Raw genomic sequence first — 12,867 nt, forward strand, 5'->3', positions numbered from 1 at the left:
GGTTTTAAGTGCACTTAAATATCTTATCAATTAACAGTAACCTCTTCTCTATTGTATATATACTTGCATTTCATCTTCAAAAGGTACATTTAATCTTGAGATTACACTATACACTACAGAAGAATACTTATTTACTTTGACATCAAAGTCCCTTTCATATGTACAACAACCAATTTAAACACTAAGGACCACTAATCGAAGACTTTAGATGAGTACTTTTTCTCAACAAGTACAATTCTCATGACTTTGTGTAAGAAAATTATTTATCTTGCACCTCCATTTTGGGATTGTAGTCTAAAGATTTGAGCTTGTTGTAGATAGAGACCTTCACAAGGTAGCAAGCTTGTTGCAAAAATGGCAAGCCTCACAATTGGCATTAAGGATGAATACAATAAAGTCTTTAGCTTACTCCTTTTCCATTTTTTGTTGTTTCTTTCTATTAGATTTGAATTCTAATGTAAGTTTTTTGGTAAGAATTTATTTGACCATGGGCAAAAAGATGGAGTGTGATAGAAAAATAATGAAAGTGGCAAAAAAAAAAAGAGTAAAAACTTGATGAAGTGACACAACCTATTATAGTCACATGTTCAATGAGCACTAGTATACACTCATATACACTTTCTCAATCTTTTAATTTTTATTTTATTAATTTTTAAAAAGTGCACACTTTCACTTACCTAAAAACACAATATATCATAAGAGAATATAGAAGTTCGATTGGGTTGAATTTCCACACAAAAAGAACATTTTGTTGAACTGAATTCGTTGATTTTATCCATTATAGACCAATTTTTTTAATCCAAAGAGTTACTCAAACTAACCCAACGACTATCCTTTTATATGTTCATATAGGTCAGATGTTGATTAGGATTTAGATTTTTGCTCAAACCTAATAAAAATGATTCGATATATTAAGACACTTATATCAATTCACAAAATTTGTTTTCTTTATTAAAAATTATGATCCTAGATGACACAAATATATTGTTGTGTTTGATTTAAGAAAAAAAAATCACATAACACAAATAAAAAGAAGTTGAATTGAGCGAATAGAATAAGAAATGTTAGCAACTCTTTTTCTAAAATTATCTTTATTATTCACTAAAAATTATTTAAAGTAATGACTTTTTGTAAAACATGAATTTTATTAGAGAAAGTGTCGCTATCATTTTTCAAGCATAACTTATTATTACAATAAATTATGAGACAATTTTTTTATAAATATAAAATACTTTAAAAAAAATACTTATACTTATACTCATTTTTTTTATATTCAATGATTTTCTCCCCAATCTCATTTTTTTTATATTCAATGATTTTCTCCCCAATCTAAAACATGGCTCAAAGAAGAGTATTTTAGATTTTAGATACTGTTTCATTTTAGAATGCTTCTGATTTTCCTATGAGCCACAACCAATCAAGACAAACCCCAGAAAATATTCCGAGCAAAAGAAACAGCACGAGCAAATTACCCAATGCATTCTGTTCAGGTCCCTACAAAACCATGAAACTATGATGAGCAATATAACCAATTGACATACGCAGTTCATCCTGGCACAATGATATATGAACCTTCAGGTTGAAAAGAACATTACCTTGTAACCTTTGGGTGCCTTGGTAATTACGCAAACTGTGAGATGACCATTGGTTAGTCCCAAGAAAGATACAAGCAGGATCATCCATCCTTGGTCACCATATTTTGCAGTGAAGTAGAATGCTGGGATCAACAGAAATCTTAAAAGTACTGCAATGAGTAAGCCCTTTCTGGATTCTAACTTCAGACATTTGATGAGGGGAGTATATCTGGATATTAGATCTAATACGTTGTACATTGCAATCAAAACAAGCGGGTACCTAAAAAGAACACCATATGATGAGTCATGTCATGTGAAAACCCACTTGGATGCCCAAAAGATTGGGAATTAATAAGCGCTTACCATGTTCCTAGCTTGTGTGATCCAGTATTTTCATACAAGAATCCAGGGAAAATTGACAATGTTAGCACATATATCAGAAACAAATCAGTGGCATAATCAATGTTCTGAAGAAGCAACTGTTTATTGCTCAGCCGTTCTTGTTGTTTAGCATCAAATCCAACCTGCAATAATTCCAAAGTCTTTCATGTTACTGAAATATACATTATTGAGCTTAGTGCAATAATCAGTTTAACACAAGTTACATTACTTGCAGGTTGATCTCATTATGGATGCCGGCAGCAGCAAGATCAGCTGATACAGTTTTCGATCCTTCTAAAGCTGCCTTTGAACGGTAGTACTTGACTATGGATAACTTAGGGAAGTACATTGCGTAGAGAATTACGCACAGAAACTCAAAAAGTGTAGCGATTGCAAAGAATAGCACTGCAAAAATTTGGAAATAACCAATCTTGTATCAAAAAGAATAGAAGCTTCTAAAGTTAATTGGTGATTACCAATTGTACCATGTTGTATAAAACTGCCATAATGGAAACAAGTGTGTGAGTAAAACTGATATGTGTAGGTGTATAAGCGAATCAGAGTAACATACTAGTCCCTTTTCGAAGACCATTATGAGATTTCTCAAAACCCCATTTGGTGAGAAGTCTCAAACCAGAAGCTAGGGCTCCTGAGGCAGCCAAACCACCAAAGAAGGACTGCAAAACATTAAATTGGTATGATTAGGCCGACGAGACTTGTGTATCAAGACAGTAGATGTGGTTTTTCTATCGTGTGCAACTTTAGAGAAGTTAAGCTCTATTATTACGGTAACAGCATATTTTTGTTTCTCATTCTCTTTTCTCTATATTTTCATTTCTTCCCACGGTCAAAAACAACTCGTATAATTAATCCTTAAGAAATGAATATTTTAGCCTATCCATAACCCAAGATATGATGCTAAAGATGATTCATTTGCTCCCCAAGTGGATAAGAATTTCTCAAAATATAGAACACGGGGGCAATAAAAATATTATGGGAAAGACCAACCTGGATGAACTCAGGACACATTAAAGACAAGTCTCCAACCATGCCACCTTGGACAAGAGCGTCTGCGACTCCAAAACAAGCAGAAAGTGCGCATAAACCCGTGTAAGGTCCAATTCCCCCTTTCCCAGAAGTTGCTAGATCTAACTGTTACACAAAATATTCTGAAGCTATTATACTGCACACAAAGCAAATTTGATGAAATTAACAATCACATAAAATAAATGCAGCAAAGTTATGGCAGAATAGAGTTTATAGGTTTTAATCTTTTCTAAAGTCTAAACCAAAAAAGAAAAAAGAAAAAAAAAAGTGAATTGCAGAAGTTGTACTTACGACAAGAACTAGCAAAGTAGAAATGGAGAAAAGAGAGTAGCCAATTAAATTCCGCTTTCTAGTGTTGATCTTGGACTCATTATAAGTGAGTATTGCCATAGTTCCAAGGGCAAATGGTTGATAAATGATGGTGAGTACACGCGAAGGATGGTATTTCTACAGCAAAACAAAAACTTTTTAGATAGACCAATAATACCATATAATTCTTTCACAAGTATACAACATAGAAGAAGAATAAATCATTTTGGTTCATTCAACAGATACTTACAGGGAAGAGATTGTAGTAATAATCTCCTACAGTCAACATACTGTTCCATGCCACAAGGGATCCTAATCCAAGAATAAAACACACTACGGTACCTTGAAATTTTCCCTGTTTGTAATAAATTAATCCAACCATTGCATGCAAACAGAGCAATAGTGATGAATGAAAAGTATTAAAAATATATATAACACACCTCCAACCTTCCTGGCCCTTCCTTTTCATCAGAAGTAGTCATGACTATTTCACTGTAAGAAACAATTCATCATATTTTTTTTCATGAAACGTTTTCAAGGAGATACTTCAACGACCATTTGGAACTGGAAAAAAACACAATGAAGAGAAGAGAAGAAACATACACGAATTACAAAACCAGACGTCTCTTGAGCAGGCACAAAAAACAGATTCGGAATTCAAACAGCCACCCCTACCAATTTATGATTTAGCCATATAGCATTCTATATATACATTTTTTTGTTAAAAATATCTTAAAATATGTGTACCATATATGCTATTGCTATAGCTTACCTTCTTTACGTAATTTAATTAAAGAATTTTTTAAAATTACTCGAAGTGTTTATCTGATTTATTGAGAGTATGATCTATGTTCAACACTAATATGAAAATTTAAATTCACTTTTAGTTTCTCTAATTTTTTGAAACTATAATTTTGGTCCCTCAATTTTTTTTTAACAAATTAGGTTTTTTAGTTTTCAAAATTCAACAATTTTGGTTCATGATTAATATGTCATTCAAAATTAAATAGAAAATACTGACATGGAGTATGAATTATGACTTATGAGTGACATTAGTTGATACTTAGTCACATATGAAACTAGTAATATGAAAAATTAAACAAAATTGTTTAAATAAATTATAAATTTTAATTTAAATAAAAAGGAAAATAACATATTTGTAGAAAAATAATAATATTATTCCTTATATAACTGTGAGGTGATGTTACTTATGTTCATTTTCAGTTTAATTTTGGATGGTATATTTATGGTAGATCAACATTGTTTAGTTTTAAAAATTAAAAAGATTAAATTTATAATAAAAAAAAAATTAAGAATCAAAATTCTACATTCACAAATCTATAGGAAGGGAAAATGCTTTTGAAGAGGCATATATTTTCAATTTTCATCAGTAATGAAGAGTGTTGGTTCTAACATATTTTAAAATTAAATTAATGATTTGATAAACAGATTATTTAACAACGAAGAGTGGCGTTTAAAAATGTGAAGTTTACAAGTTTGAATTTTGAAGTTGAGGCAGCGTAGAAGAAACAAAGAAGACGTCAATTGTGTTGTCTACTTTTCTTTGACAAAACGTGTAACGTCCATTTCCATTCCTTCCTTAACAATAATTTATCACTCAGAATTGGATTTTCTCAATGTTATTTACTAAAAGGATAACGAGTTTTTTTATTCATAAAAAGAAAAATATAAAGATATCTTAAAGTTATATCGCGGCAGAAAATATATAAACATACTTAAAATGAAATTTATTAACATATCCAGGACGATGTAATCAGTAGAAAATCACGTATTTGATTTTTTACTGTATTTATATTAATAAATTTATTGTAAGGATTTATTCACTTAAATGGTAAGGATTTTTTTTTATTATTATAAAAATATCCCAAGGATATATCGCGAGAGAAAATATATAAACATAGTTAAAATGAAATTCAACATGTCAAAGATGATGTATTTAATAAAAAAAAATCTTGTATTTTTTAATATTTATATTATTATTTATTTAAAAATTTATATGAATACTACAAAAATCAAATACAAAATTTTTCACTAAATACATCATTATTGACGTTTTAAAATTTATTTTAACTATGTTTATATATTTTATCCCACGATATATCCTTAAGATATCTTTATATTTTTCTTTTTATGAATAAAAAAGTCCTTATTATTTAAGTAAATAATCCTTATAATAAATTTACTAATATAAATACGACAAAAATAAAATACAAAATTTTCTACTAAATATTTGATCCTCGACATGTTAATAAATTTCATTCTAACTATGTTTGCATATTTTCTCCCTCGATATATCCTTAAAATATAAAATAAAATTATTTTTAATTATTAATAATTTATTCTAAAATTATTAAAATTTAGTTTCTAGATAAATATTATAAATAGAAATTAAATTAGATATGGGATTAAAAGAATTTCTAAAATTTTTCTCATCAAATTTATTATAAAAAATATTAAATTTAATTTTTAAATAAATATGATAAATAAAAATTAAATTATTTAAAAGTTGAAAAAATCTCTATAGAAACACTCTCATTAAAAAAAGTTTTATGAAAATATTATAAGATTCTATATTTAATATATAGTGATTAATTAATGAATAAATAAATGAGATGTAAATTAAGAATATTATCAAATTTTGTATTTTTTTATTTATCAAAATTGAATAAAAGCACTAATATTTGAAGTTAAGACCATGTACATATTACTTTAATTCCAATAAAAAAATAATCACTGCAAAAAAAAAATATTTAAATATTAAATAAATGTAAATATTAAATAATTATTGTATAATTAAATATATAAAAAATATTGAATTGATGAATCATGCAGCATATGCAAAGCAAAAATACGACAATTGAGTACTTAAGGACCAATTGTGTAATTAAGACCTGAATATATTATTTCTATTATGTATAAAAGGACATATGACAATATATTTATAAGATACATTATTTATAATAATTATTTATATTTCTTAGAATATGATAATTTTATAAGGCCAGATGATTTTTTAAGAAAAATCAAATAATTGGTATATTAATAAATACTAACAGTCTAAAATTTGGGAATTAATTGAATTAATGAATGAATAAATGAGAAAATCCAATCGAGAATTGCCCTATTATATTTTTGAATAAATATTCTAAAAATAAAAATTTAAATATTTATATGCTTAACTACACTTTTACTTTTCAATATGGGTGTAAGGAAGTACAAGTAATCTTGTGAATTCAAGTTAATCTAAATCGATTTAGGAAATTTGGATCGAATTTTTTTAGTATTTGAATCAAACCCAATTTAATTTGATCAAAACTTGACATTGTATGGGTCGAGTGATGGATTTTGAATTTTTTGACCCATGATTCAATCTAACTAGGTCATATATAATAAAAAAATATATATTATAATAAAAATAAATAAATAAACAAAAATAAGTGTTTATTCAAGATAATACTTGTTGTGAGTATTACTTAATAATGAATTTTGTGTTTTTGAATTGATAATATTATAACAATATAATATATTTATTTTAAATTTTATTTTGTATTAATGTTGATTGTTTGAGCTAATAAGAATAAAAAAAAATAAAAAATATATATTTTAAAATTTAGTTTATATCATTATTTGTTTCATGAATTGATAACATCGTATTTACAATAAGATATCAAATGATTTATATTTATTATGAAACATTTCAGTTTTTATAATAAATAAATAAATATAATTATGTTGAGTCGATTAATCCAATTCAACCAAACTTATTCGTGATTGGATTGAATTGGATTGGAATTAAAAAAACAAACTTGATTTAATCCAATCAATTGAATTTTGATCGGATCGAGTAATAAATTTTTTCAGATTCAATCCAACTTACTTATGCTCCTACTTTTCAAGTATGAGAATTTTGTGATTTTCCCTTCACAATCTTTCATTAAAAATTTAATGATTTTTGTTAATATGACAATTACATATAGCACTTGATACCAATAATATATATATATATATATATATATATATAATGCTTGATTAAATGAATGATATAAATGAAAACATGATATTATATGTTATGTGAAAATAAAATTAATATTAATTTATCAATAATATTATTAATATTATTACTTTTAAAATATTTTAAAATTATATAATTTTTAATCTATTTAAATTATAAATTTCATTCATATATGATTTAAAAGTAATAATATATTCTTCTAAAAAAAGTAATAATATATTAATAATATTATTAGTAAATTAAACTAAATAAATAAAATTTAAATATATTATTAGTATTAATAATATCATTAAATATTTATTGAAACATCATTAATTTAATAAATATAAATTAGTATATTAATATACTTTTAAAAATATAAATATCATATATATATATATATATGTGATATTATTAATACTAATTTAAATATTATGAAAAGTTTCATTAAAAAAAAGATGAAGAAAAAAGAGTGTATTTCTGCTGTCAACTCCAAATGCCGGTCTTTGACCTTTTCTCCTCGTAGGGGCAAATAAAGGAATCTATAGTGAGAATGGAAGAAAATAAAGGAAAGAAGTAATTTTAGAATGAGTGCTTGCAAGGCTTAGAGTTTCTAGAAGATTTATCTTATTATAATCGTTTCTTTGTTACTTTCAAAACAATAACAATAGCCTATCTCATACAACTCATTTGATAAATAAGACTGTATATTCTTTTTCTGGTTGAAAAAATGACATCAAAATTTCATCTCTACCTCCTAAATGGGCACTTATGTCTGCTAAAAAAAAGTTGTATTTACTGTACAAAATTTAAATACAAGATTTTCTCCAAGATTCTTTTTCTGCTTGCTCATCTTTGGACAATGGACATCCATGCTAAGATATGGAGAACAAGTATTATATATATAAGATGACCTGCTCATATGTAATTGAATATTATTGATTTAGTTTTCTTTCTACAATAAAATCATATTTTTCTTTCGGTTCTATCATGGTATCAAGAGAATTTTCTTCTGCATTGAGCGTTGTTTCCTTCAACTGAAACGTCTATTTCTTCTTCATCTATTCTCTTTCTTGTCTCTGATGGCTACACACATGGATGACAACAATCCTTTATTCATCGTTTCGTCTGATAACCCGGGTCACATTCTTGTGTCTCATCCTCTCGTTGGTGATAATTACAATTCTTGGAAAAAGGCTATGCGCATGGCTCTTCTTGGAAAAAATAAATTTGGTTTTGTTGATGGTTCCATTGTTGAACCAGCATCTGGTCATGCTCATTATTCTCTCTGGCATCGCAATGACAATATCATTGCTTCTTGAATTCTTAATGCTCCATCCAAGGAAATGCAAACCAGTGTTCTCCATTGTTCTTCTGCAAAAGCTATATGGGATGACTTGAAGGAGCGTTTTGACCAACGCAATGGTCCACTCATTTTTCAACTGAAACGTGAATTAGTGTCTCTCAAGCAAGATTCAATGTCTGTTTCCTCATATTATGCAAGATTGCGTTCAATATGGGAATCTCACATGGAACTCAAGCCAACTCACAAATGCACCTGCAATGGAATTCAACCTTGGTGTGATTATGATCAAATGGAATATGCTATGCATTTTCTTATGGGTTTGAATGAAGCATACTCTTCTATCAGCAGGTCATCTTATATATATAATGGCTTTTCCTTTGGTGCAAGTTTATTTTAGGGGGCACCAAAACCCTCTGTGACTAGGACCACACAATAGATGACATGTGGCTATTTTGTCAACACTTGTTTTTTTTAACAATATTTTAATATTTGCTATTTAACCCTCATTAATTGTATCTTTTTAAATAATAGTCTCTGTTTATTTAAAGGTAATATCTCTCATACACCACTTTAACAAGTGGTGCATGGTAAACCATTAGTTTTGACCATAAGATTCATCTAAATTAATAACTTATAATACTACTGAAATATTTTTTTTTTTAAATTACTCAAAAAATAAAAAACGAGGAACTGGAGGAACTGCTACACACGTCCGGAACGGGCCGTTCTGAATTCAGAACGGGTCGTTCCAGATGATATAATAACACATGGACAACGAATGAGAACGGACCGTTCCAGATGAACAAAAAACGCATGAAAAATGAACCAGAACGGCTCGTTCCGAATTTAGAACGGCCCGTTCCAGATTAAAAAATAAGACATGACTCATTAAAACATAACGACCCGTTCTGAATTCGGAACGGGCCGTTCTAACTATATATTTGTCAAGATTTTTTTTAAGCAAAATAATTTTTTTTTCATTCTGCTAAATTATATTTAAAATTTAAGTATAATTTTTCAATTGATAATGTTCTTCTATTAGAATTAGAGGTTTACATTAATTATATGCATAAATTTATAATTCTAATTAGAAAATAACACCAAGGCCCATACTAAGGCCCAAGTAAAGAGAACTCTAGGCCCACCAAAGTAAAGAGGAACCCTAGGCTCACTAAAGTCTTATACTAAGGCCCATACTAAGGCCCAATGGGTTTTAAGCTTATTGGGCCTAGTTTTGGGCTTCATGGACCTTTGGGCTTTTGATTGTTTATGAGCTTAGTGAGCTCAATGGGTTTGGTGGGCCTAGGATTATCTTTATTTGGGCTTTACATGGATGACCACCTTTCTCATATATTTGGTAGTATAGGAGTTTACTTGGGCTTTTGGGCTTTAAGCTTATTGGGCTTAGTTTTGGGCCTCATGGGCCTTTGGGCTTTTCTTTGCTTCTGAGCTTAGTGAGCCCAATTGGTTTGGTGGGCCTAGGGTTCTCTTTACTTGGACTTTTTGGGTTTTAAGCTTATTGAGCTTAGTTTTGGGCTTCATGGGCCTTTGGGCTTTTCTTTGCTTATGAGCTTAGTGAGCCCAATTGGTTTGGTGGACCTAAGGTTTTATTTACTTGGACTTTACATAGATGACCACCTTTCTCATATATTTGGTAGTATAGGAGTTTATATTGTTTGGTCTTGTATTATGGGCCTTAGTATAAGGCTTTTTGGGTTTTAAGTTTATTGGGCTTAGTCTTGGGCTTCATGGGCCTTTGGGCTTTTCTTTGCTTCTGAGCTTAGTGAGCTCAATGGGTTTGGTGGGCCTAGGGTTCTCTTTACTTGGACTTTTTGGGTTTTAAGCTTATTGGGCTTAGTTTTGGACGCCATGGGCCTTTGGGCTTTTCTTTGCTTCTGAGCTTAGTGAGCCCAATTGGTTTGGTGGGCCTAGGGTTCTCTTTACTTGGACTTTTTGGGTTTTAAGCTTATTGGGCTTAGTTTTGGACGCCATGGGCCTTTGGGCTTTTCTTTGCTTCTGAACTTAGTGAGCCCAATTGGTTTGGTGGACCTAAGGTTCTCTTTACTTGGGCTTTACATAGATGACCACCTTTCTCATATATTTGGTAGTATAAGAGTTCATATTGTTTGGTCTTGTATTATGGATCTTAGTATAAGACTTTTTGGGTTTTAAGTTTATTGGGCTTAGTTTTGGGCTTCATGGGCCTTTGGGCTATTTTTTGCTTCTGAGCTTAGTGAGCTCAATGGGTTTGGTGGGCCTAGGGTTGTCTTTACTTGGGCTTTTGGGTTTGAAGCTTATTGGGCTTAGTTTTGGGCTTCATGGGCCTTTGGGCTTTTCTTTGCTTCTGAGCTTAGTGAGCCCAATTGGTTTGGTGGGCCTAGGATTCTCTTTACTTAGACTTTTTGGGTTTTAAGCTTATTGGGCTTAGTTTTGGGCTTCATGGGCCTTTGGGCTTTTCTTTGCTTCTAACCTTAGTGAGTCCAATTGGTTTGGTGGACCTAAGGTTCTCTTTACTTGGGCTTTACATAGATGACCACCTTTATCATATATTTGGTAATATAGGAGTTTATATTGTTTGGTATTGTATTATGGGCCTTAGTATAAGACTTTTTGGGTTTTAAGTTTATTGGGCTTAGTTTTGGGCTTCATGGGCCTTTGGGCTTTTCTTTGCTTCTGAGCTTAGTGAGCTCAATGAGTTTGGTGGACCTAGGGTTCTCTTTACTTGGGCTTTTGGGCTTTAAGCTTATTGGGCTTAGTTTTGGGCTTCATGGGCCTTTGGACTTTTCTTTGTTTCTGAGCTTAGTGAGCCCAATTGGTTTGGTGGGTCTAAGGTTCTCTTTACTTGGACTTTTTTGGATTTTAAGTTTATTGAGCTTAGTTTTAAGCTTCATGGGCCTTTGGGCTTTTTTTTACTTTTGAGCTTAGAGAGCTCAATGGGTTTGGTGGGCCTAGGGTTATCTTTACTTGGGCTTTTGGACTTTAAGCTTATTGGGCTTAGTTTTGGGCTTCATGGGCCTTTGGGCTTTTCTTTGCTTCTGAGCTTAGTGAGCTCAATGGGTTTGGTGGGCCTAGGTTCTCTTTACTTGGGCTTTTGGGCTTTAAGCTTATTAGGCTTAGATTTGGGCTTTACTTGGGCTTTTGGGCTTTAAGCTCAATGGGTTTTACGCATATAATTAATGTAAACCTCTAATTCTAATAGAAAAATATTATCAATTGAAAAACTATACTTAAATTTTAAATATAATTTAGCAGAATGAAAAAAAAAAATTATTTTGCTTAAAAAAAAATCTTGACAAATATATAGTCAGAACGGCCCGTTCCGAATTCAGAACGGGCCGTTCTGTTTTAATGAGTCATGTCTTATTTTTTAATCTGGAACGGGCCCTTCTGAATTTGGAACGGGCCCTTCTGGTTCATTTTTCATGCGTTTTTTTTTCATCTGGAACGGCCCGTTCTCATTTGTTGTCCATGTGTTATTATATCATCTGGAACGGCCCGTTCTGAATTCAGAACGGCTCGTTCCGGACGTGTGTAGCAGTTCCTCGTTTTTTATTTTTTGAGTAATTTAAAAAAAAAAAAAATATTTCAGTAGTATTATAAGTTATTAATTTAGATGAATCTTATGGTCAAAACTAATGGTTTACCATGCACCACTTGTTAAAGTGATGTATGAGAGATGTTACCTTTAAATAAACAGGGACTATTGTTTAAAAAGATATAATTAATGAGGGTTAAATAACAAATATTAAAATATTGTTAAAAAAAACAAGTGCGGACAAAATAGCCACATGTCATCTATTGTGTGGTCCTAGTCACAGAGGGTTTTGGTGCCCCCTAAAATAAACTTGCACCAAAGGAAAAGCCAGTTCTAGCGTTGGCTATGGTTCTGGATTTATAGCTAAACATAAAAATTGGTCCCTCCTTGTTGATGCTGCTTCAGAATCTGAGGATGAAATTACCTTCATGAAGGAGGTGGTCACTGCTCCAGTTAAATCTCCTGTTCATATTGCAGATCCTAATTGTCCAAAACATGCAGCGGATCATGGTGTTTCAGCATTGCACACGAGCTTTCTTAAACATGATTCGCCTGCTGGTTTGGTTCCAACCGCTCAGTCTCATGTAACTATAGTTGTCCCATACACTTTTCCTAATCATGATACTACAATAATGGTTTATGCAGTCTCCAACACTGCCTTGTCAGCAGCCAGTAGCTCTTTAAAAGGCATGCCTCCCTTGGA

At 30.5% G+C, this 12,867-nt stretch overlaps 1 protein-coding gene across 3 annotated transcripts; it reads right to left on the bottom strand.

Moving 5' to 3' along the window:
- Positions 1–1,125: 1,125 nt before the first annotated feature.
- On the bottom strand, positions 1,126–4,053 carry LOC109788362 (equilibrative nucleotide transporter 3). 3 transcript variants are annotated; one of them, XM_020347065.3, is made up of 10 exons: positions 3,915–4,053; positions 3,752–3,803; positions 3,562–3,666; positions 3,294–3,449; positions 2,964–3,107; positions 2,527–2,632; positions 2,185–2,360; positions 1,938–2,098; positions 1,596–1,854; positions 1,126–1,494 (listed from the first exon to the last, which is right to left on the bottom strand). In XM_020347065.3, the coding sequence occupies exons 2-10, from the start codon at positions 3,791–3,793 to the stop codon at positions 1,381–1,383; spliced, it is 1,263 nt and encodes a 420-aa protein (XP_020202654.1). In that variant the 5' UTR covers positions 3,794–3,803; positions 3,915–4,053; the 3' UTR covers positions 1,126–1,380. The 3 variants fall into 3 exon arrangements, with proteins under 3 accessions (XP_020202654.1, XP_020202656.1, XP_020202655.1); XM_020347067.3 differs by having other exon boundaries at positions 3,562–3,623; positions 3,915–3,994; XM_020347066.3 differs by having other exon boundaries at positions 3,562–3,653; positions 3,915–3,967.
- Between the last annotated feature and the right edge of the window lie 8,814 nt (positions 4,054–12,867).

The sequence above is a fragment of the Cajanus cajan genome, chromosome 1, assembly GCF_000230855.2.
Source record: "Cajanus cajan strain Asha chromosome 1, NIPB_CcT2T_4, whole genome shotgun sequence".
NCBI classification, from domain to species: Eukaryota; Viridiplantae; Streptophyta; class Magnoliopsida; order Fabales; family Fabaceae; genus Cajanus; species Cajanus cajan.